A 25,507-nucleotide genomic window follows, 5' to 3' on the forward strand; every position below is an offset into this window, starting at 1 on the left:
AATGTACCTGGAAGGTGAGCTCCCTCCTGCCTCCACTGCAGAGGAGGCCCTCTTCAGTGACCTTAGGAGTCCTGTTTTCTCTCTTTTCTTGAGCTGTGTGGTCTTATGCCCTCGCAGCGGTTGCCCAAGAAGGATGCCTTTTGGCGTTCAGGGCTCACCCTGCCTGGGTGCTTCCGTGCATTCCTGTGATGCCCCACCCGCTCCTGCCGGGGGGGTGGTGCTGATGCTTTGGGCTGGCTGCTCCCCCACAGCCCTGGTCTCTGGACTTCATCCACACAGAGTCTCCACACTGGGCTCTGTGACCACCAGCCCCAGCTCACATCCTCTTGGCCAGGATGTAGCATCACTCGGGTTTGTGGAGCACATCAGGGAAACTTTGCCATGTCCTTTGTAGTTCATCACAAACATTGTGTTCTGTGCTCTCCACTTTGAAGAGCAGACAAGGAGAGTTCATCCCACTACAGCAGGGACTGTTCCTCCCCACCTCCCCCCATCACCTGCCCACTTATGTTTTTGTGCTGCTTGGTGGAGTCAAACACCAGCTTGCAATGTATTCCTAAGTGATGGAGCAATGTCAATGTTGGATCCTAAGAGGGGTCCCATGAAACCCCCTCCCACTTGACCTAGGGGACGAGAGGGAGAAGCTGTGTAAAAGCATTTATGGCCATATTTTCATGCTCTATAAAGCAACTGCTATTGTGTACTCACACTAGGTATGAGAGCAATAGATCCATAGAGGTAGACATTGAAATATAAATCAATTACAATAGATAGATGGATAGACAGATGATAGGTAGATAACAGATAGATGATAGATAGATGATAGATAGATAGATAGATAGATAGATAGATAGATAGAGATAATAGATAAGTAGATAGATAGATAGATGATAAATAGAGTAAACACACAGAGAGATAAACACACAGAGACAAATCAAATACCCACGCTGCCAGAAACCCATGAAAGCTATCTCCACCGTGATCTGGGGTATCCTAAAATGCCTGAACTGTCATTGAACATGGCTCCCTTACAGAAACGTTAGCTTGGAGCACTTCAACTGTGTGGAAATATGGATTCCCATATCAGAAACACATTGTTTATGTGATAATATAACCAACAGTTTGGTTTGTCCTTAACTTACTGATGGGTGAGGTAGCATGAGGGCGTTGCTGAAACCCCCCTCATCCTACTGGGGTATTTTATATGTAGACATGGATAGTCTCTAGATAAGCTGGATGAGCATGAGAGCAAAGGGTGATTAAGGTATTTGCAGTGTGAGCCATGAATCTCTGAGTGAGGCCATAAAAGGCGCCCCGGGGAATATTGCACTGGGGTTTGGCACTTGGGTGTTTCTCTGTTCCCTTCCTGATTCAGCCCCAAATAAGGATGGAGGGTCGTCAATCATATTCATGTTTCCAGCCTTCAGTGCAGTGCTCTGCTGGCTGTCATCTCTTCCCCTTCTAGCTTGTGAGGCTGCGCATCCAGGCCCGAGTGATGAGACCCATTCTGCTCGCTCCACAGGAATCATTTTCTGGGCACAGATGAGATCTCCGATCACACTCACTCTTTCTAGAATGACTGGTTCCTGTTGCTTTGTCTGCCGTCCCCATTAGCTCCTTCTGGCCCTGCATCATTGTGTTTGTTTTCCTCTTTACCTTCAAGAGCTTCCTTTTCTGGCTTCAGGTGTATTGAACAGTGGTGAGTGTGGTCTCTCTCCCTGCCCTTTACTGAGACTGGAATAGATAAAGCAAGCAACTGGGAATGGTTGAGGTCAGGCAGGGTGCAGTCTGCAAAGGAGGCTGTGCCAAATTTTCGGGAGGAGGAAAGGAGTACAGAGAATAGGTTCCACAGGGAAAGTTGAGACAGACAAGAGACATTGAGGTGACCCAGAGATGTGGCCCCGTGGAACACCCACCTCTTCTGAGGCTGGAGAAAGGAAGGGAAGTGGAGGTGGCCCTGGACCCTGTGGCCAAGGGCAGTGCCCCACCCCACCAGGGCTCTGGGGTGAGGATGGAACCCATGTGTGGGGAGAGAAGAGTCTCCAAGGGTCCTACCCTATGGTCTTCTGCCTGTGGCCCCCACTGCAGCCCCGCTGGACAGCTGGGACTGAGCACCGCCAGGCAGACAAGGGCAGGGACCCTCCACGAGTAGATGGTGCATGTAAACAGGACAAGGCATCGCTAAGCACGATGTGTGGCCAGCCCTTTTTTTTTTTCTTAAGATGTGCATAGACAAGGATAGATTTGATAGATGATACATAGATGAATATTGGCTGTCTCTGAGAAAAGGAATTACAAGTAATTTTTACTTCATTATTTTTATGGTTTTCCCAATTTTATGAATATACATGTATTATATTTTATAAGGTGACTATAAAAAGACTTACCCTAGCTATTTTACCTAATTATTTTTTTCTAGATGTAGTCTTTGAACCCTGTCAATGTCCTCAATCTGATGAAGATTCTATGTAGTAACCTTGGCTATTAGCCACATCAGAGGCAATTTGAAAGTCTAAGTAGGTGATACCCACTTGTGCCCGTTTACTGTGTTCATATGTATCCTGTTCCTGTTACCTTAAAATAATTGTCTGTGTTGTGGGCTATGCTGGCAAAATCACCAAACTTGAGTATGAACTGGCCCTGGTGAACTTGACATGAAATGAATAAGAAACCGACTTTCAGAGAAACCAATGACGTCATGCCTGTAGCTGATGATCACAGTCTACATCCCATACTACATCCCATAACTGTGTTTTCAGTTGATGGGTGGAAATGAGAATAAGAACTCTTCTTTATAACCCTGAGTCCATTTCCCCTTCTACTGCAGCACATTTTTACTTGTTTTTTATTTCCCCAAACTGCCAGCACTGTTTATGGCTTACCTAGGGTACCATGGCAATCAGGGTTGCTTGAAAAATACTGGGTTCTATTGCTACTGTCTCAGACAAAAATATTTGAAAATCCTTTCTGAACAGCTTTTTAGAAATACTATCCTAAGGAAAAAAGGCTGGCCATAAGTATGATTATAGTGTTGTCTCATTTTTAACTTCTCAGCCACTTTTAGATATGCCAATATCTACTCTAGTCACTGTGCTATATCTAAAAAGCCCGGGACACAGTTCTCTGCAAACTTATTCCCTGGGTTTCCTTATGCTCGCTGCCTGCGCCCCATGGGAGGACAGAGTTCGAAGAGCAGCTTACGCCACTGGTCCCTGGAGCCAGGATTCTCATCCTTGCATAAACACCAGGATCAACTGGGGAGAAGGTTAAAAATGCAGATTCTTTGGTTCTGCTCCCATCAGTGATGATTCAAGAGGGCTGGGGGAGTCTAAAGTGTGTGCATGTTTATTAAGCCCCAGAGAATGCTCTCCTGTGGGTAACTTATGACACCTGTTTCTAGAAACACTGGAGGTATTAGTACACAATAGGTGCTCAGTTGAGCACAACCATGCATTGCCTCCTGCAATGTGCCAGGCTCCCGCGGGGAGAACACAAAACAGGTGCTAGAGCACACAGAGCCCAGCTCCAGCCGATCTTCCTTGCCAAGGGGCAGTGAGCCAACTGCTCTTGCCTTCCACTCAGAGACTGGAAAGCCAGTGACGACCAGGGAGTGCTCCCACCTCTGGCTTCCGTTTCCTTAGTGATCAGCCAAGCCTGAGCTCAAGGAGGAGAATACCTGTGGTTGGCATTTCGTAGCTTTTCTTTGTGGACCCCAGAAACGAGGCAGCTTGATAAAGTATGATTCATAGTCCCGGTGAGAGCTTGACTCTCCCTTTTACATATAGAGCCAACATAATTTATCTTTTGATCATGTGTATGACGGTCCCAGAGTGTTCCAGCAAGGACTTTCCGGAAAGCAGCACACGGCACCTGCTCCCTGGTTCACACCACACTCCTCCACGGGCCCCCAATGCCTGAGCATTGCTAACTGCTCAAACACAAGCTAAATGCTAAGTTTCCTTTGGAGTCCTTTCATGGAACAGTCTCATTCCGAAGGAATCTTTGAATGTGGAGACAGCTTCCTTAAACATTGGTATTGGGCTGGATGCATATAAATGTCTCCATTACATGCATGAGGGACGCTGCCACTTAACACATGAATCCTGTCTTCTAGGCCTTAAGAGGAAAAGAAAATAAAGTCTGAGGTCCAGTTATGTAAAGACAGAGGGGAGAAAGTAAAGAAGTATTTAAAAGCCCAGACTGGCCTCTATCTTTTGCTGCTTTCATGTTTTTCTCCTTTCATCCCTGAATAATAAACCAGCAAGGACAGGCAAGGCAGGGCAGCAAGAGAGCCGACCCAAGTGACCTAGAAAGGCCTCTGCCTCCCACCTTCTCTTTGCAGCTTTCACAATGCCTATCCACCGGTCTGTGGGTTGGTCCCTCCTACTCAGGGGCACAGCTGAGAGGACAGACCTTGCTCTGTCGTGACAGCACAGACTCTCAAAGTCATGTGGAGATCCTTAGAGATGTCCTATCAAGAGGGCGCTCTAGTAGAAATCATGCGTGATTTCTAGGGTAGATGGAGTCTGACCTTGGGTGTTTGCCTTGCATAGAAATTTCTCTGTCCATTCCACCATGATTTGAGGCTCACCTCCCTTCGGATGCATGGGAACCAGGGCCATTTGTCACACGGTTTTGTGACTTCTTTGGTTTCTTTTCTCTGCTGTTGTTGCCTCTTTGGCCTCCTAGAGGCAGTTGCTATCGGCAAGGTCCCGAGCCACGGTGGAGATGGTGGCGACCTTCATGTGCTGACTCCCCCCAGAAGACTTGCTTTGTTTGGAAGCAATTCCTTTGTAGAGTGACACATAACTTCTGACTGATGATACTACAGGATGGGCAGCCCTATTGGCAGCCTCAAAACAGAGGACATAGAAGACTCCATGAATCCTTCTCAGGTCAGTGGTGTAAACAAGTTCTGGAGCAGGTCAGAGAAGAGGGTAGAGGTGAGCCTGAGAAGTAGGTATAGGGGCGTTAACTAGAAAACCAGGTTCTGGGCAGAGCTAAGTGTTAACCAACTTGTTTTTGACCTTCAAAATCACCTTGAGAGAAGCAGACAGACAGAGGTAGAGAGAGAAAGCAAGGTTGGCGCTGCCTTCTATGTTCTGTAGACAAGACGGCACAGCATGTTGACCTGGTTGACCAGCCGGTGCCATGCCTAGTGGGAGCTGGAACTCAGAAGGCATGCTGCCCTGCCAGGCTGGTGCTTTCTCCACCAGCAGCTGGAGACCTTCCCCCACCCCCTACACTACCCCATGCTGGGTCTGAAAACCAGACTGGGCCTTGGCAGCTGGAGCCATGAGATTTGCCAAAAGGAAAGGCAGGATGGATGTCAAGGGAGGGATTTGTCTGCCGAGTGGACAAATAAAGTGAGGAGGAAGGTTGAGTGGAAAGGTGCCCCATGTGTGACAATCCTGTTGGGCGAAGTGGATGTCTTTGTATAGGTGGTGAAGGTTTATGGGGGGATCTGATGGGATTGCTCATTGACTTTAGTGCTTTTCTCTTCCATCTTTTTCTCGTAATTAACTTTGTGCTCTTGCATTCTTTTAGGATAAAAAAGCACACGTGTGCTACTGTAGTCTCCATTATGTTTTTTTTTTTGTTTTGTTTTGTTTTGTTTTTTGCTGTAGCCACCTCATTTTCTGTAATTTTTTTAAAGCAAAAACAAAACAACCCTTTAGTTACATGTATTAAAATATAGTTTTTCTTTTAGGGCATGCAATTTTGAAATAGATAGGCATACTTCATATTTTTGTGCTGAGTTTCTGAATTTGTATTACACCCCTAGCTCTCTGCTGTAGCAGGAGGTGTCAGAGGAAGCTGAGTAGGGGGCCAGGACTTTCACCATCACCCAGAGGTAACCAGGCCACAGCTTCCTTCTCCCCAAACTCCCTCAGTGGGGGCCACGTAGGAAGCAGTGAAGAAGCATGCCAGCCCCTTCCACCTGTTCACCCCACAGCCAGGGAGATAGGACGAGGGATGCAGGAGACCAGAACACTTCTCTGCCCAGCAGTGACTAGAGCACCTTCCTGATAGGACATCTCTAAGGATCTCCGCAAGGATATAGAAAAACTCCACAGCACTGCTGACCAACAGGACCCACTCATTTACAGAACACTTAAACCAATGAAAGCAGAGTATGTATGCTTCTTAAGTGCCAACAGAACATGTATTAAAAAAGGCCATGTGCTGTGCTGTAAATCAAAACAAAAGAAGTGAAGGAGCACCTGGGTGGCTCAGTGGTTGAGCATCTACCTTTGGCTCAAGGCATGATCCTGGGGTCCTGGGATGGAGTGCTACATCAAGATCCCCACGGGGAGCCTATTCTCCCTCTGCCTATGTCTCTGCCTCTCTCTGTGTGTCTCTCATGAATGAATAATTAAATCTTAAAAAAAAAACTGAGAAAGTTCAGAAAGTTTAGAATTCTATAGAGTGGGCTTACCGCCCCCCAATGCAACCAAACTTAAAAATCAATACTAGAAAAATAGCAGGAGGATTTCCACAAATATTTTGGAACTAAATAATGCCCTTCTATATAATTCATGGATCAAAAAGGAAGTCTCAAGGTAATTAAAAAGATAGGTTGAACTGAATGAAAATGAAAATGCAACATACTGAATTTGTCAGACATAGCTAAAACAGTGCAGAGAGGAAAATTTATATCACTAAATGCATGTGATAGAAAAGAGAAAAGTCTCAGCTGATGATCTGAGCTCCTATCTGAAGAACCTAGAAAAATGAGAGCAAAATAAAGCCAAAGCAAGCAAACAGAAGGCAGTAACAAAACAGGAATCAGTGAAGTTGAAAGAAGTAGAGAAAATCAATGAAACAAGGAACTAGTTGTTTGAAGATAACAAAGAAATGACAAACACGTAGAAAAAATGACGAAGAAAAAAGAGAAAAGACACAAACTGCAATATATTTGGAATAAAACAGTATCATCACAACCCCTGGGGACATTGGAGGCAATACTATACTCAACTATAACAGACAACAGCTTCAATGAAATGGACCAATTCCTCAAAAAACACAAACAGCCTCAATTCACCCAGTGAAATATATCACTGAATATCTCTATAACCATCAAGGAAATGAATTTAGAGTTTAAATGTCCCCAACAAGAATGTCCTAGTCCCCAATGGTTTCACTGGAGAATTCTATCAAATGTCTAAAGGAAAATTAACATTAAATTTACAAAGTCTTATCTAGAAAATAGAAAAGAGAACACTTCTCAATTCATTTCATGAAGCTAGTATTACCCGGTACGAAAACCACAGTGCACACATAAACACACACACACACACACACACACACACAGCTGAACATCACTATCCTTCCTGAATGAAGATGCAAAAAGACTTTTACAATAAGCAACTATAATTTCACAATATGTAAAAGGAATTATTCACCATGAATAATTTTTCTGGAGATGCAAAGCTGGTACGAAGTTTTAAAATCAGTCAAGATAATCAACCATGTTAACAGACTAAACAGAAAAGTCACATGATGCAGAAAAAGCATTTGATAATTCAACATTCATTCATGATAAAAACACTGAGAGAAATAAGGTTAGAGGTACATTCTCAATTTGATAAAGAACATCTACAAGAATCCTACCATTAATATAAAATTTAATAGTGAGGGGAGCCCGGGTGGCTCAGCGGTTTAGCGCTGCCTTCAGCCCGGGGCGTGATCCTGGAGACCCAGGATCAAGTCCCACATCGGGCTCCCCGCGAGGAGCCTTCTTTTCCCTCTGCCTGTGTCTCTGCCTCTCCCTCTCTCCTTGTGTCTCTCATGAATAAATAAATAAAATCTATTTAAAAAATTTAATAGTGAAAGACTGAGTTTTTCCTCATAAGATCAGAAAGAAGGCGAGGATGTCTTTCCTCACCATTGTTATTAAACATAATTCTAGAAGTTCTAGGAAATGCAATAAGGTAAGAAATGAAATTAAAGGCAGAAATATTGGAAAGGAAGGAATAAATCGATCCTTTTGTAGATGATGTGATTGTCTATGTGTAAAATCCTGAGGAATCTACTAAAAAAATGTAAAGGGAAAAAGCCTCATAGGACTAATAAGTGAGTTCAGCAAGGTCACAGGATACAACAAATGTAAAATAATCAACTGTATTTCTATATACTAGTAAGGGGCACCAAAATTAAAAATACGATAACATTTACAATCACTCATAAGAAATGCAAGTAGGTATAAATCTAAGAAAACATGTTAAGGATCTATATGCTGAAACCCGCAAAACCATGATGAAAGAAACCAGAGAGCTGCATAGGAGACATGTGATGTTCATGGGTTAGAACACAGCATGGTCAATAGTCTTACTGGCAATCAGCGTAGTAATACTTCTCTGCAATTGCTACCCAGGTTTAATCCAATTCCTATCAAAATCATAGCAAAAAAATTTGTTTAGATAGAGATCTATAGATAGATAACATTGCTCTAAAATTTAGATGCGTTGTGAATAAATTGGAATAGTTAAAACAATGTTTTAAAGATTTAGTGAGAGAGAGCAGGGGAAGGGCAGAAGGAGAGAGAGAATCTTAAGCAGACCTCCAGCTGAGTGCGGAGCCCAAAGTAAGGCTCAGTCTCACGACTCCGAGAGCATGACCTGAGCCAAAACCAAGAGTCAGATGCTGACCTGACTGAGCCTCCCAGGCACCCCAAAATAATTTTTATAAAGAAGAATAATGTGGGAAGAATTCATCAATTTAATTTAATGCCTTATTATAAAGCTTCAGTAATCAAGACATAGGGAAGGGGTAGACATCTAGATCCATGGAACAGAGTAAAGAGCCCAGAAGCAGACTCATGCCAATATGTTCAGCTGATCTCGGGGAGGTGAGTGTGTCCAGAAACTAGCAGCATGTGGGATCTGTGCACTCAGGTGAATGTCCTGCATCTCCACTGCATTGATGTTAATTCTCTGGTTGTGGTTGTTCTGCAGGATGTTACCATTGGAGGGACCTGGGTAAAGGGTCCACAGGATCTATTGGTATTATTTCTTACAACTGCAACTGAATCCGCAATGATCTCAAAATCAAAAGCTTAATTCGGAAATAGTTTAAGGTGATGGTGGCAGGTTATATGTAGACATAATAAATGGGCATGAGTGGATATCATTTACGTAGATTTTGAAATTGCCTTTGACAAGGCCAATATTAAACTTCATTGGCTTGAAGAAATTGTCATGGTTAAAAGACGAAATTTGGAATCAGATTTATTTTATCTAAAAAATGAAAGAAAATTAAAAATCCACACCTATGTGTTTGGCATATGTGTGTATTTCTTGGCTCCATCTACTGAAAACTATAAACATTGATAAGCCCATCTATAATGTGCCATTGTGCACCTTTTAGGGTCCAGGAGGGGAGTGTCACTCATTTTGATTTTCCCCTCAAGTATGCAAGGACGTCTTGAGGAAATACTTCATTCCAGATTTGGGACCAGGAAAAAATATTCTTTAGAACCGTGTGTTAATGGGATCCCTGGGTGGCGCAGCGGTTTGGCGCCTGCCTTTGGCCCAGGGCGCGATCCTGGAGACCCGGGATTGAATCCCACATTGGGCTCCTGGTGCATGGAGCCTGCTTCTCCCTCTGCCTGTGTCTCTGCCTCTCTCTCTGTTTCTCTCTCTCTCTCTCTCTCTCTCTCTCTCTCTCTGACTATCATAAATTAAAAAAAAAAAAAAAGAACCGTGTTAAGATTCCGCTTATGCCAATTTTCTATAACATGTTCTCAGTCATTTGCATTATTATATCATGATGATACAATACCTAACTACTATGAGCAGTCTCTGAAACTTGGGTTAAGCTGTGAACTCAAATCCTGTCTTATCTTACGAGTAGGGCCAGAGGCTCTCAGACCTGGAGTACCATTCAGAATATTATTTAACACATGACATAGAGCTCTAGCAGTTTTCCCATTTTGACAAAAATAATTAAGCTCACATGCTTCAAGATTTGTTAATTTTATACAAAATAGAAACTTATGCTAAACTCTATGCTTCCTACAAGCATCAAACTGCCCGAGTTGAGCATTTGCACTTGTATGTGTGTGCTAGATATTGTTTTCTAGGTCACCTGACCAACTAGAGGCTCCCACTGGGAAGTTCTGGACTTCTGTTGTAATGGGAAACTTTTAGCTCTTTCTCCGTATATCCTGATGCAGGTGCCATTCATGAGACCTTTCCGAAGCAGGATATAAAAAGCACAATATCCAAAGCATGATTTTGTGATAATGAAAGACTCATCAGCTCAGTCTTCAATGACATGATAGCACAACATTTTGCTGTATTTGGTCATAATGTAACAAAACGTTTTTGTTCATTTCATCAAATTTATTAAATGGGCCTAATGGACAGGCTCTCTGCTAGTTGCTGAGGGGAGATGGAGCTGAATGGTTTGTAGTTGCTGCACTCAAGGTGTGGCAGGAATTTTACTGCAGGATTTAGCAATGACCAGTACAAAATGAGGCTGTAACAGGAGCAAAGACGGACATGGAATGTTTTTAGAGAAAATCAGAGTCCAATTTGAGTGTGTGTGTTTAATTCAGAACCATGTTTTCATGTTTTCTTCATTGTTTTTAAAGATATATTTTTAAGTAGTCTCTGCACACAATAAGGGGCTCGAATTCAACAGCCGCAACATCGAGTGTCATGCCCTGCCGACTGAGCAAACCCTGTGTTTTCATTTTAAAGACTTCAGGTTACTGTTTAAATGATCCAGAAGGACTCTTTTAATAGAAAGACCACTGAATTTCTCAAATTGAAATCATGCCTTCCTCCCCAGACCTGGCGGAGTCCTCCTGCCTGGTTTAGTGAGTCTTCTGTGTGGGCTAGGGTCCTTGAGAATAAAAGGAAGCTGCATGAGTGTGAGTCACCACCATTTTCTCTTAAACTCACAGTCAGAGGTGGACTTGGAAAATTAGAACAAGAGAGGTGTCCCTGTTTGATGTGCAGAAAGGGAGCACCCAGATGGGAGCTTCGAACTCTTGGGTGACGTGAACTCTGAAACGCCTCCCTAGTGAATCATTGAAAATGTCCTCTGAGTCAAATTATTATTTAAAGGAAATTATTTTTGTGGCCATGTTTAAACATTGGTAACCGTGCTGTTTTCCCTCATTATAGGTAATGTACGAAATTGTTGGAGCAATTGAGAAAAATAAAGACTCCCTCTCACAAAATCTTCTATTTGTCATGAAAAGTAAGTTTTTCCCCCTATCCTTAAAATGCCACGCATTCCTTTTTTTCTCCATCTCTGAACATTGTCCTCTGTAATATGCCACTAGCTACAGGGTAATTGAAATATCTTTTACATTCTAAAGCCCAGAATAATAAAGAATGGATCTTTCCACACTGTACATTGGCTACAATTTAATTTGAAGTCTAGTAGAAACCATAATTTAACTAAGCTTTTAGCAGATAGAAATATAAAATACCTTTACCACTCTAGTGGTATGAATATAAAAGAGCTCTTTTGTGAAAACTAATGAAGATTAATACAGCTTCCAAAATTATTTAGGCCAGAGCAGAGTGAATTTCATTACTGAAGATCAAGTCTGGAGCACACCTAAGGGTGGTATTTTATTCTTATGTACTTTCAGTTATAAAGAATTAATGCCCACGAAGTAGAGGGAGTACACAAATTTAATATGTACAGGCACACATGCATATATGTATCAATACAAATTTATAGGCTCCATCTACTTAGTGAATCTTAGCCCTTTATATACCTGCATCTGTTTCTATGCAAGGCTTATATATGGTGCATTTATATGTATCAATATGTATACTTTTTATCTACTCTAGTCATTATTTTCTTGATAGCTTTCCACAGCCCTTGGTTCTAATTTTCCTGACAACCTTTTTAATGAATTAAAATGTATCTTTTGTGCTTTAAGTTGCTCTACTTGAGCTGAGTCATCTCTCTTTCCTGGAGGAAAAAAAGCCTATGCTAGTCTTTCATGAGATAGTTGGACTCCTCTGAGCTAGGAATAAGACATACATATCACTGCTGGCTTGAGGACTGTACTTTTTACCTTTAATCAAGCAGCACAGATGAAATAGATTGTTTTTCACAGGGAATTACTCAGCTTGTTTCCCAGAACTTCCAGTGATTGAGTTCTGTTAAAACTGAGACAAAAAAAAAAAAAAACTGAGACTAGTGGGAGGAGCATGGGATGGGGAATAATATCGTGTAGAAGAAAAGAACTGAAATAATTGACACTGTTCATTATCATTGGAAATATATTCCTTCTCCTTTTCAATTATTTGACCTTCCAATTATAATGTACTGCCATCTAAGTCATATCTTTTTTGAAGATCTAATATATAGCATATTTTTTAAGTTGGTGCAATGCCTTTTTCTTTATTTTTGTATTTCAGGTGATAGAATATATATTCAGAAAGAGAATGTGATGGCGAGTGATATTGTGATTCTCCATTATCTTAACTGAGTCCTTATATTTTAAAGTCATTCTTTTGTGTACACTTGTTATTAAGTTCCAAGAGAACACAAATTAGTCCCCTGTTTTATTCTAAATAGTTTTGGCATCTGGGATGCCTGGGTGACTCAGCGATTGAGCATCTGCCTTTGGCTCAGGGGATGATCCCGGGGTTCCAGAATCCTGCCCCACATCAGGCTCCCTGCAGGGATCCTGCTTCTCCCTCTGCCTGTGTCTCCGCCTCTCTGTCTCTTGTGAATAAATAAATAAAAATCTTTAAAAAATAAATAAATACTTTTGGCATCTGAACAAGTGGACAAAATTTACAATGCATTTGTATATGTTTATACAGGAAGTGGCAGGTGTTTTCCATAAAGGACCAGGGAATAAACACTTCAGGCTTTGCAAGCCATAAGGTCTCTGTTGCAACTTCCCTAGTCTGCTGTTATAATGAGAGAGCAGCTGTAGACAGTACAAATGGACATGGCTGTATTCCAATAAAATTTTATTTACAGAAACAAGCAGTAGGCTGGATTTGATCCACGGGCCATAGTCGCTCACCCATTCTATCGTATTGAAAAAAGATGAGTGGTTGCGGTAGTATTTTATGAATCTGTGAAATGTTTTGATGCTGTAAACAGTTGTTAAAAGTGAGTATGATTTATAGATAATAATAAATTTTTATTTTTGAGTACCTTGCTAGGTACTTTGTTTATAGTATCCAATTCAATCTTCACATTATCAAAAAGCTCCCAGTTGAGGAAGGTGGTAGGGTCTATTGTGGGATCTGAACAGATATCCCTTTGTCTGTGGGACACCAGGCCAAGTGGAGGCAGGTAGCATGGAGACACAGCTCATGCAGAAATGCAGTGAGTGCTCTCATCTATGCCTGAAACGGGAAATAAAGTCTACTTGACTCAGAAAGGCAAAAGAGTAAAATCCAGAGTATTAAGTCTTTTTATAAAAATAAGCATATTTAAGATTTACTGTCAATAATGTTAACAGCTCTTGAGTCTTGTCTCCGAGTACCTCTACATATCTGCTCGTAAACTGTGCACCTAAGTTAGTCTCCCAATTTACTGGCAGGGAGATACTTGATGCAATGTTTATAGAACCCCCCGCAGGGGATGCTTTCCATTTCCACATAAACATAACTGTTTATGTTGAAATGATTTCAGGTTTAAAGTTATGAAATTAGTAGCAAGAACTCCCATATGCCCTTTCCCAGATTGGTTCCTTCCTTTTTCTTACTCAGTCTTCTCCCTCCCATCCTGTCTTCCACTCCCCACCATCCTTCCCTCTGTGTGCATGTGTGCACATGCATGAGTTCGTGCATATATGCATGTGCACCGTGCATATATGCATGAGTGTGCATGTGCACGTACATGCACGTGTGTATATATGTGCGCATCTTCATGTGTGCAGGCATGTGCATATATGAGTATATGCATGCATGCACATGTGTGTTCATGCGCATATATGCACGTGCACTCTTGTGCGTGCATGTGTGTTCATGAACATATATTTTCTGAACACTTTGAGAACAAGTTACAGGCATCATTGTGCCAAAACACTTTGGTATACATCCTGAGGTGAAGGACATTATCTTACAAAACATGAGTCAACTGTTAGAGCATTGAACATTGACTCGGCACGCACATCTAGACCTGCGTTCTGTCCCTTTGTCACTCACCCCAGCCATGTCTTTCATCATGATTTCCCCCCAATTCAGGGCCAGTCAGTGCATTTAGTTGTCATTTCTCTTCAGTCTTCTTTAATCTGGGACATTTTCTCTGCTTATCTTTTCCTTTCATGACTGACATTTTAAAGCCTAAAGGCCAGTTATTTTCAAGGCTGTCCCTCAATCTGGGTTTATTTGTTCTTTTCTCACAATGGCATCAGCATGCCGCTTCTTGGCGGGAATCTCAGAGAGGAACTGCAGGGTCCTCACCCATTATTATGTTCGGGGGCACAGTGACCATTGGAAACACCATTGGTGACAGCCTCATTAAGGTGACAGCCTTCAGGTTTCTGTAATCGAGAGCTGCTATTTTACTCTGCAGTTGACAAGTAGTCTGTAAGGAAGTTTCTTCCACATCAGATTTCACCCACTGGCCCGTGTCCATGAATGGTTCTTGCCTGAATCAATGATTTCTCTGGTGGTGCCCAAATCATGATTTTCTACCCTGTCTTTCCATCAACTGTGATGTGCAATTGTAAAAACTCCCCTTCCTTATTAATCAACTAATTAAATTGTTATCAGTAAGGACTCCTAGATTCTTACTTTATCCGATGAATCACAATCTATTACTATCATTATTTAGGCGCTAACGTTGCTCATGGCCAGTGAGAACCCCTTCAAGCCAGCTCCTACATTCTTTTTCATGTTCTCCTGATCTTGTTTAGCACTTCCTTATATTTCATCCTTCCAAAATGTTCTGGGATATTATCTGCTATGCTTCCAAATTGGCCATGTGCCCAAGAAGCCTAGTTTTATTTTAGAGAAGAAGGGTATTTAGAAACAGTGAGGTCTGAAAGCTTGGCGAGCCCATTTCCACTAGGTTGTCCTTGCTTTGAAGCCCCTTCAGAACTAGACAGTTAAAATCATATAGATAATATAGAGGTATGTAGCATATATTAAAAATCATGAATTTATTCTGATAGCTCTACATTGAATCCAACACCACAGGGTTCCTTCTTGCCTTCCTGAATTCTGTAAGTGTTCTTCCCTTCTCTGACACTTATTCTCAGTTTGTTTATTATGTAGTGACTTTCTTCTGCATTCATTGCTCCTAAATATATTAGTCTAAGCAAGCAAAATAATCTGGGTGTGCAAAAGGTAGAAAAACTGCTTTGCTGCTCAGCAGTGCTAACTAGCTGATGGGTCAGCATAATCCTAAATGATAGGTACATTGCTTCACATTTTAATCCTGTATAATCACAGTAGAGAGGTCAAGGTCATTTTGTAAAAAAGGAAACTGAAGTGTGACAATGGTATACATACGAATGTAGGTAACATGAGAAAGTTGCCTTAGAGATCTCTAAGAGCCGTATACAGTTTTCACTACACTAATCCAATTTGTAACCAAATTTAATAGAATTTGTATAGCCTAACATCTAAAATATATTGGCTTTTTACCTTTGTAGCTTAAGTGTTTCCCCTAACAACTGGTACAAACAAGTGAGATAGAGTCTCCCATAGGTTTATATAATTTATATACCTCCCAGAGATGGGTTAGATCCTGGGAAATGTTTCTAGGGTGAGAGGGGTTGCTGGCAGAAACCACAAGTCTTCATGACTTGGCCAAAGCATTGGAGACTCATAGACCCAAGCAGGTGAGACTCGGTTCCCACCCTAGAAGAGTGGAGGTGCCACTCAGAGAGCCAAGGGCCAGTTCTCAGGTGGTAGATAGGGGACATGGGATTAGGACCCCTGGCCAAGGTCAGGGAAGGTCAGAATTCACCAAGTGGTGTGATTAATGGTGGGGAAAACAAAATAGGGGTAAAGGGAAAAATCAACCTCTCCCTTACATCTTACACTAGAAATGTTGTAGTGTAGTGGCCCTGGAAGGAAGAGTGTGTTTAATGTTCATGTACATAACATTTTGAACACCACTCACAATATTGCTTTTATTTCTTTCCTAGCTAGTGAAAATGTCGTGATCCATCATTTGTTCCAGTCGAAACTGTCCCAGACTGGATCCCTCGTGTCTTCCTATCCTTCTTTTAAGTTCAGAGGACACAAATCTGCCCTGCTCAGTAAGAAAACGGGAGCTTCTTCAATTATTGGAGAAAACAGGAATTATCTAGAACTCAGTAAGGTAGGAGTTTCTATGATCCTTGTTTGGTTATTCTTAAGTCCGCATAGTACATTTACTTCTTTTTTAAAAAGTGCAATTCTGAAACTGTTGGAAATAAATTGATATTTTAATTTAAGAAGTTAAGGGAAAGGGCACTGCCTGGAGTATAACCATCAGAGAGAGGAAACAGTATAGGAGAATCCCGTAGTATGAAATTTTGATAGCAGGTAGGGCATTAGTAATTTCATTAGTTGTCTCTGCAGCATCCTATCTGTGACTCATCTCTGTGACTGTCCTTTTGATGAATGGGAAGTAACTGCAGAGACAGTAGCCTTCCAGGGAATACACTTAGCTACCTTATTCTGTTGACATTAATCACTTCAGAGGTTTTTGGTCTCTAAACAATAAATTGTAGTTTCTCTTACACATTATGTATTTTGTTTCTGGTGCTGGAATTGTTTTTTACTGTATAGTTTGTATATTTTAAACTTACTTTTGTATAATACTAGTGTTCAATGTGTACTTGTCCTACAGAAGTGAGGTTATACTTATAAAAGTTCTATTTGTAAAAATAGAATTGAAAATTCAGAGCGGTTGTCTCAAACTGATAGGAAATAGGTATGAAATGTGTTAACTTGGAGGATTCAGTGCCTGACTGTAGCCTGGTTTGCTGTGCTTGCCTCTACTGAAACTATAGAGATGAGAAATATGTTTGGGAAGGTGTCCAGAACAATCAATTTTAGAAATTCAGTTGTTGTAGCTTGTTGGAATGCATTTTAGCTTACCAATTAAAATAAAAGCATAATTAAAATCAGCTCTATTTTGGAAGAATGGCAAGACGTATATAACATATTAGAAATGAGTGAGCACACGTGTGTGTGTGTGTGTGTGTGTGTGTTTAGCCAGTGGACTGTACAGCTAGGGATCCTTCGATACAGTCATTCCTGTACCATATGAGCACAGGTATTCAATCTCACTGCCTACAAAATGCTATTTTTTACATTAAAAAGACAAAAGGTCACCCTTTGTAAAGAAGATCTCTACTCCTGAGGGTTTCACTGAACCCTGTGGCCCTTCCTTTCTCAATCATCCTGGAAATCAAGAGCAAGAAATCACCACACACCTCTAACTGTAATTTTTAGCCTTAATTATTAAACATTACCAGGCATAGATGCCATTAGTCTTTTCCCTAAAGGACTGCAAAAGGAAGATAATTCATAGTGGTTCCTCCTCCCAGAAAGGGAAATTGAGTGTTCAATTTCAAGGGTTGGAGATTTATTTATTACGATTATTCCTTAAGTGTTTCATTCCTCACTTTCCTTTGAACTGCCCACATCCCTGCGTGTGACCAGCAGGATGGGACTCTACCCACTCTAACTGAGCATCACACTTGACTTTGTGTTTGTAGAAAACCAGTTGATCTTGGACCAAGTGCTTCATTTTACATTCCCTTGTCAGTTACAATTGATCATTCAGCTTGACAGTTCATGTTAATGGAAGGAAATGAGCTACTGCCACAGTAGCAATAGCACCACATTGACAAGAATGTTTCATCAGGTTTTTTTTTTTCCTATCAAGACCTCTTTATTGTAACATAAATGATTTGGGATCAATAGATTTGTTGGTCTAAGTCTGGGTGATTTTGTGAAATGCAATCGTACATTAGTGGCTGGGGTTCCTTTTAACCCCTGGTAGAATTTAATTAATTACCTTCTGCCCTTTATTTCTTTCCCCATTGGCTTCATTTCCACTGACTTCCTTTACCTCCATTATCATTTAATCTTTGCTACATATGATTTTTTAAAGAGCTGTATATCATTACTTATCGAAGAAAACACGGACTGTTGCCATTTTTCAGACAGATAATTTACTAACTCCTTTTAGTAGTCAAAAAAAGAAGAAGAAGAAGAAGAGGAAGGGAAAGAAAAAAAATTGTAAGAAATTGATTGAGGTTAAAACTTAAGGGAATAAACCAGTGAATGTTAGAGCATCAGCTTTTTTTTTTTTTTTTTTTTTTTTTTAAACATAAGATAGTATCCTTTTCCCTGGCAGTAAGCTACAACTTCCTGACAAACATGCACTGTGGCTATGCAGCCGGGGCACCTGCGTCAGCTTCTTGTTCCGCAAGCAAGTCAGGTCTGTGTTTATTCTCAAAATTATAATAGATACAGGATGGCAACTTCTGTGTACTTGAAAGGTTGGCAAGTAATGGTGTTAATTTACATGTAGTTGTCCATTTCCCTAAGTTATAGTACCAGCGCAGAAAAATCATTTGGTACGGATTTTTTATAGTCTGCTCTGAATCTGTGTCATCCTCTGAGTGAATTTACATGGATGGGAGGGTAATTTTTTTTTCTTCTAAATGGAATTTAGTCAAATACTGCTAAAATCACTATGCTGCACACCTAAAACTAATATCAATGATACTTCAATTAAAAATAAATGAATGCATACTGACAGAAGTAAATCTGCTCACCCTTTATTTTCATTTTTATTACAGCTATTAAAAAAGAAAGGAACTTCTACATTTCTTCAGAGACTAGAACGGGGAGGTCCAGTCACCATTGCATCGCAACTCAGGGTTAGTAGATTTTTTTGGTTTTCTAAAACTTAGATTTTGATTTTTTCAACTGTTGAGGGCTTATGTGTCATTTTTTCCCCATTTTGACCACTCGAGTATCTTCAGAAAAAGTAAGCACTCGCATGCACACAAACACACACAGAGACACAGCACAGAGAATTCATAATAAATAAAAGAGTTACAGATTAAAGATAAACATTTCTATTGAAAAACTCTTTATATTTTTGATCGGTGTCTTCTTAGGAGAATAAACTGTGTTTTGCTTTTCTCCTTAGAAATCTCTAACGGATATTATTGGCAAACTCCAGAAGCGCACTCCGCACTTCGTCCACTGCATCAAGCCCAATAACTCAAGGCTGCCAGATACTTTCGATAATTTTTACGTGTCTGCTCAGCTACAATATATTGGGGTCCTGGACATGGTGAAGATCATCCGATACGGATACCCTGTTCGCCTTTCCTTCTCAGATTTCCTGTTAAGGTAAATTCTGCTCTTGAAACATTACGTGCGCTGCTTAGTGTGGCATTCTGACGATGCAGTAGCAAGGATCTTCTGTTTTGTTCTTTTCTTCAGGTTTTATTCTGTATACGCTTGACTCTTTGAACAATGCGGGGAGGGGAGAGGCCATGGAAATCCACATTTAATTTTTGATTCCTTCACAACTTAACTACTACTAGCCTACTGTGGACCAGAAGCCTTACTGATAACAAAAAAGGTGGATTAAGACGTATCTTGTATGTTATACATATCATATACCGTATCCTTACAATAAAGTAAACCAGAGAAAATAAAATGTTTTTGAGAAAATCATAAGGGAGAGAAAATACATTCACATTACTCTACTGTATTTATCTAAAATAATCAGCACGTAAGTGGACCTGCACAGTTCAAACCTGTCTTGTTGAGTAAACAAAATACTCTCAGAAGCAGTGAAATGCACTGACCAAGCTTTTTGTAAAAGTTACTAAACTTTGATACCTTGGACACCATTTTCATGTTACTTTATATGGGTAGGTTTCCTTGGATTTAATTGCTAAAATTGTTGCATATAACATTTACATGAATTTTTTTATTTAAAAGAACATGGGGGTGCCTGGCTGACTCTGGTGGTAGAGCATCCGACTTTTGATTTCATCTCTGGTCATGATCTCAGGGTTGTGAGATCAAGCACCACACTGGGCTCCAGCTAGGCATGGAGCCTGCTTAAGATTCTGCCTCACTCCCACTCCCCAAAAACAAGATTCTCTCTCCCTCTCCCTCAGCCCCTTCCCCCTCAAAAAAAATAAATTAAAAAAGAACATATATATGTGATTATTTTCTCCCTTATGTCTATGAACAAAATATTTTTTTTAGATCAGGGTAAAACTACACTCATTTTCCAAATCCAGCCTACTACTTATTTTTGTAAATAAAGTTTTATTGCAGTATAAGACCTGGTGAAAATAATGACAATATTTGTTCTTAGGCAATTAAAAAATAATAGGGAAATAAGCAAAAAAATGAAAGGAAGAATTTAGTATTCCTGTATAAAAGAAGATAAAGTTCTGAAATAATATTAATATAAAATATTATCAATATTACAAGAATAAAGCCTAGCATTTATGGTTAAAATTAATTGTACAAATAGTATAGAAAATCTGTTTGACAAACCATTCATTTAAGAAAAGAGATTTAACACTTTGTTGACCAGATGTTCAACACTCGTGGCTCAACTAGTGCTGCTGAAGGCTGAGCACTAAACCACTGAGCCACCGGGGCTGCCCGAGATGAATGTCTTTTAAAATTAAGTACAACATTTCATCTATAAAAAAGGTGGGGGGTCGCCCAGGTGGCTCAGCAGTTTAGCGTTGCCTTTAGCTAGGGCCTGGTCCTGGAGTATAAAATTAAAATAAATAAATAAATAAAATTAAGTACAAGATTTCATCTATAAAAAAGATAGGGGGGTCGCCTGGGTGGCTCAGTCGGTTAAGTGTCTGCCATCAGCTCAGGTCATGATCTCTGGGTCCTGGGATGGAGCCCCACATTAGGCTTTCTGCTCAGTCTGCTTTTCTCTCTCTCTCTCTCCTTCTGCCCTTCCCCACTGCTTGTTCTCTCTCTCTCTCTAATAAATAAATAAAATATTTTTAAAACTAAAATTTAGTATAGCATTTCACATATATGTATCCCTTGCTCTACCATGACCTTTAGGCAGGGACCATGTCTTCCTCACTAATGGTGTTTAATCAGTGCTTTCAGGATGAACTTGGTATTGCAGATTAATCGTTCAATTTAAAGCAATATTTCTAAATAACAGAGACCATAGCCATGGTTTGTTTAAAAGAGTAGCAGGAAAAAAAATAAAAAAATAAAAAAATAAAAATAAAAGAGTAGCAGGGATGGGAAATGATACTTTTTGGTAAATCTTTGTATTTCTTTCGCCAGCCCCTTACTTAAAAAAATTGAGTTGTGATTTCTACTTATCCTTACTTGCACTGGCATATCAATAGAAATTGAATTATTAATTTATTTCAGTGGAAATTTGCCACTATCTTTTTTTTTTTAAGTAGGATCCATGCCCAGCGTGGAATCCCATGTGGGGCTTGAACTCACCACCCTGAGGTGAAGACCTGAGCTGAAATCAAGAGCCGAACGCTTCACCGACTAAGCCACCCAGGCATCTTGCCACCGTCTTTTTTAAATGAAAGACACTGCCACTCTGGGTTCTTGTCACAAAAAGACCATTGACCCATAGGGAAATGATCAGTTTCTGTAGAACTTGAATAAAATATAGTTCGCCTACTGTCACATCAGGAAATAACATAATTTTTGTATTTAAGTATAGTTAACACACAGTATTACCTTAGCTTCAGGTGTGTAACATAGTGATGCCACTATAATTTAAAATTTATTTAGAAAGCTCGTTGGAACTTTGACATTCCCTCAGGCAATCAAGCATCATTATATAAATAAAGATCAGAGGTGCAATTTAATAGAAAGTTTTGTTTGCCAGAATCAGATAACAGAATGTATTGTTCCTCTGTAAAATATTGATTTTTCTCTTCACATCACCTTGTCTTAATTGCTAGAAATAAAACAAATTACTTTGTTTAGTATACAAAAAGGCATATGATTGCCACAAGAATATTGGACAGAGAAGAAAAGGATGCCCTGTTTTGAAGCAAGCACCTACTTAATTAGAACAGTGTTTATTGTTCTTAAAATCCAACATGACATTAAATGTGGATAATGGACATTTCCTGTGGAATCTGTTGGTGGATGCGATGATATTACAAATTGGCTTTGGGGTATTTTGGCTTTAATAACTGTCAGTCATTCTGAATTTTCCTAACTGAAACTGGAGAATTGCATGAGTCTAGAGGATCCAATTTTGATTAAATTTAGAGGTGTGCTTGCTGAGTGTTTGCCGAATAACATCCATAGCATTCAAGTGGGATGATGAAGATGTAAGGTCCTGTTTCTCATGATGAGAGACTCCCCAAGTTTGGAGAGAGGAGGAAAAGAAAAGGAGCATTGTGATATGTAACTGGAATTCCTATTGCTATGAACTAAATGTGTGTGTGTGTCCCCCAAAACTCATAAATGCCCACAGTGACTGTACTTGGTGATGGAGTCTACAGGAGGTATTCAGCGTGGAATGAGCTCATAAGGATGGAGCCTGATCTGATAGGATTAGTGTCCTTCTAAGAAGAATCAACAGAGAGCATCCTCTCTCTGTGTGTGCTCTACGAGGATACAGTAAGAAGGCGACTGTCCGCAAGGCAGGAGGAAACCTGCGTAGAAATTAAATTGGCGGGTGCTTTGATCTTGAAACCCCCAGACTCCAGAACTGTGAGAAAAAAAGAAACTTCTGTTGTTAAGCTGCCCAGTGTGTGGTATTTTGTGATGGCAGTCGAGGCTGTCTAGGATACCTGTGTCTCCAGGGTGTGTTTCTGTGGTGTCAGTGGGTAGCAAAGCAGCACAAGTTATGTTGGGAAGTTTTGGGTGCTTGTTCTTGTCCGAAATGCTCTTGTAATGGAAGGAAATAGAGTTTAGGTGCACATATCCCGTGCTTTCCAAACCTCTCTAATCCTATCTTTTTATCCATTTACTTGGTAGTATTTACTTGGCGTTGTAAGTTCACAGTAAAATATTGATTTTTCTCTTACTCAGGCATCTTGCCACCATCTTTTTTAAATGAAAGACATTTAAATTCTTCAGAATTTAAATTCACTCAGGCATTCTTTCCTTCAGAAACTTTTTCATAAAATCCCAAATTGATCTGTGTCTTTTCTCTAAACTTCAGAAGGGCTTGCGTAAGACACTTGTTATTTGTTCCCTGGAAACAGCCCTTTAAGCTGTGCCAATCTCCACCACTGGACCAGAGGTTAGGAGACTATAGCCCATGGGCCAGATCTGGCTGTCACATGCTTTCATATGGCCAGAGAGCTAAAAATGTCTTTTGCATTTTTAGATTGTTATATTTTAAATGGTTACGTACATACCAGCATCATGGTCTCAGTCTTATCCCTTGGCATACAAAAGCCTAGAGCATTTACTCTCTGACCCCTTCTGAGGGTCAGGCATTACCACAGGCATGCCTGGACTGTAGCAGAATGCCAATCACTCTTCATGCTTTTCAAGCCAACTCAGTGAAACTGAACGGAAAAGATCTCATATGCTCTTCTGTCTCAATAACTTTCCCTAATGTTGGTCTGGTTCTTCAGTTTGTGAGGCTTTTCAGATGCCATTGCAAATGACAACTCTCAGCAATAGATTCTCTGGAAGATAAAACCCCACATCAGTGGCTTGCAACAGCAAAGCTTTATTTCTCTCTTGCTGACCATGATTTAGAAGTAGTACACCTAGGCTCAAGCCACCTCTGACCTGAGCCTCCTTTTCATGACGAGCCCCAGAAAGAGCCAACATGCCCTTTCTGCGTCAAAGGGAGAAGAAATGGCCGAAATGCCTGTGACGACTTCTGCCCAGCTGTGGCCTTTGTCACTTGCTTATATTACATTGGTTAAAGACAGTCCCTTGGCCAAGGCCAACAGGAATAGGGTAGAGAAGTCTCCTACTCATAGGAGATACTATACAACACATAACAACCAATGGGAATGTGTGCACCTCTGGCTCCATTTACCTGTTGCTGTGTATCAGACCACCCCCAAATTTCATGGCATAAAACAACAGGGTATTATTTCTCCTATTTCTGTGGGTTAACTGGGCTCAGCTGGGCAATTCTTGCTTGGAGTCTTTCCAAAACTTACAGCCACGGAGAGAAGATGTTGGTGTTAGCTTGGCTGGATGTACCAGATTGCTTCTTCGCTGATGCATCCAATGTCACAGTGTTCATCCAGCGGAACAGTCTGGACCTCTTACCTGGCAGCTCCCAGCTCTGAGGGCAAGAAAGGAAACTTGCAGTCCTCCTAGAAGCTGGGCCTGGAACTAGTGCAGCATCACTGCTCTTGTATTTTGTTTGTCAAACAGTTGGAGACCAAATCAGATCTTTCCTCTGGAAGAAGCAGTGGGTAGTAGCCAATGCCAGAACCAGCTACCATATCCTCTTAAAGAAAGAACATCCAAGTAATTGGGAACAATAAGAAAAATCTTCCATAGTCATGCCTGTGCAGAAGAATTGCTATTAATTCATTGCCCCACAGTAGGTACATGTGAATTCAATGTGTTGAATAATGTAATACCATCATGTTTTTTTTTTTCCAATTCTAGAATTAAAGGAAGAATAATATGAGGAAATGCTAGGGAAATTGTTCATTGTTTTTTTTTTTTTTTTAAGATTTTATTTGAGAGAGAGAGAGAATGAGCAAAGGGGAGGGGCAGAGGGAGAGAGAGAAGCAGATCTCTGCTGAGTAGGAAGCCTGATATGGGGCTGGATCCGAGGACTTAGTCCCAAGACCTGGGGATCATGATCTCCTGAGCTGAAGGCAGACTCTTAACCAACTGAGCCACCCGGGCGCTCCCTAGGGAAATTGTTTTGAGGAGTCCTTCGTGGTATGTACCATGCCTTTTACCTTGTAAGGTGCAGTACCGTCATTCTCCAGAGCCCTGTGTGCTTGTGACATTGTGACGAACACCACTACTCAGTGATAAGCCAGAGGTTGCTGGCTCTCACTCCTTCTGCTCTCCTCAGAGCACGAGCCTCTGAACTTTTATCTTCTTCCAGATATGGCATGGAAATCTTTTGGAAACTACCTCTGGATGCTGGGTGGCAAGCTTTTGGGTGTCATGCCCACCGTGCATCTATGGATTTATTGAAGGTTGGTGGGGGAGAGTAGGACAGCATCACTCCAGGATTGGCCCTTTGGGGAGGTGACCTTATTTGGAAAAGACAGACGGACTTGTCTGAGAAAAGCACCCCTGGCACTGGTATTATGCTTGGCGTGGTGAGGGAGCATGATCTGTCCTCCAAGATTGTCACTGGATGAGATCCCTCTTAGAAATAGTCTGAATCGTTTAGCTTGTTTAAATGACACAGTTGTTGCTGAAAGGTCAGGCTGTGAAAGAACACAGCCGAGATATTAAATCGGGTGCGGGGAGACAGATGAAAAAAGCCACACTTTGGTTTCTTGGACTCAGTTCACGGATAGCGGCTGCCCGGTGAAGCAGCATCGCCAGAGCCACAGGTCTGAGCTGGAATCTTCTAAAAGTTTTCCTTATTACATGGACAGGCTCCCAGT

General features: G+C 40.9%; 1 protein-coding gene across 1 annotated transcript in view; it reads left to right on the forward strand.

Moving 5' to 3' along the window:
- Positions 1-25,507, forward strand: part of MYO16 (myosin XVI) — a 481,094-nt gene that overhangs the window by 322,594 nt on the left and 132,993 nt on the right. The window contains exons 24-27 of the mRNA XM_049099266.1: positions 11,136-11,211; positions 16,097-16,272; positions 18,752-18,832; positions 19,108-19,313. Of these exons, the coding sequence (XP_048955223.1) occupies positions 11,136-11,211; positions 16,097-16,272; positions 18,752-18,832; positions 19,108-19,313 (539 nt within the window). The remainder of the gene's footprint in view (positions 1-11,135; positions 11,212-16,096; positions 16,273-18,751; positions 18,833-19,107; positions 19,314-25,507) is intronic.

This window comes from Canis lupus, chromosome 22 (assembly GCF_003254725.2).
Source record: "Canis lupus dingo isolate Sandy chromosome 22, ASM325472v2, whole genome shotgun sequence".
Lineage (NCBI taxonomy): Eukaryota > Metazoa > Chordata > Mammalia > Carnivora > Canidae > Canis > Canis lupus.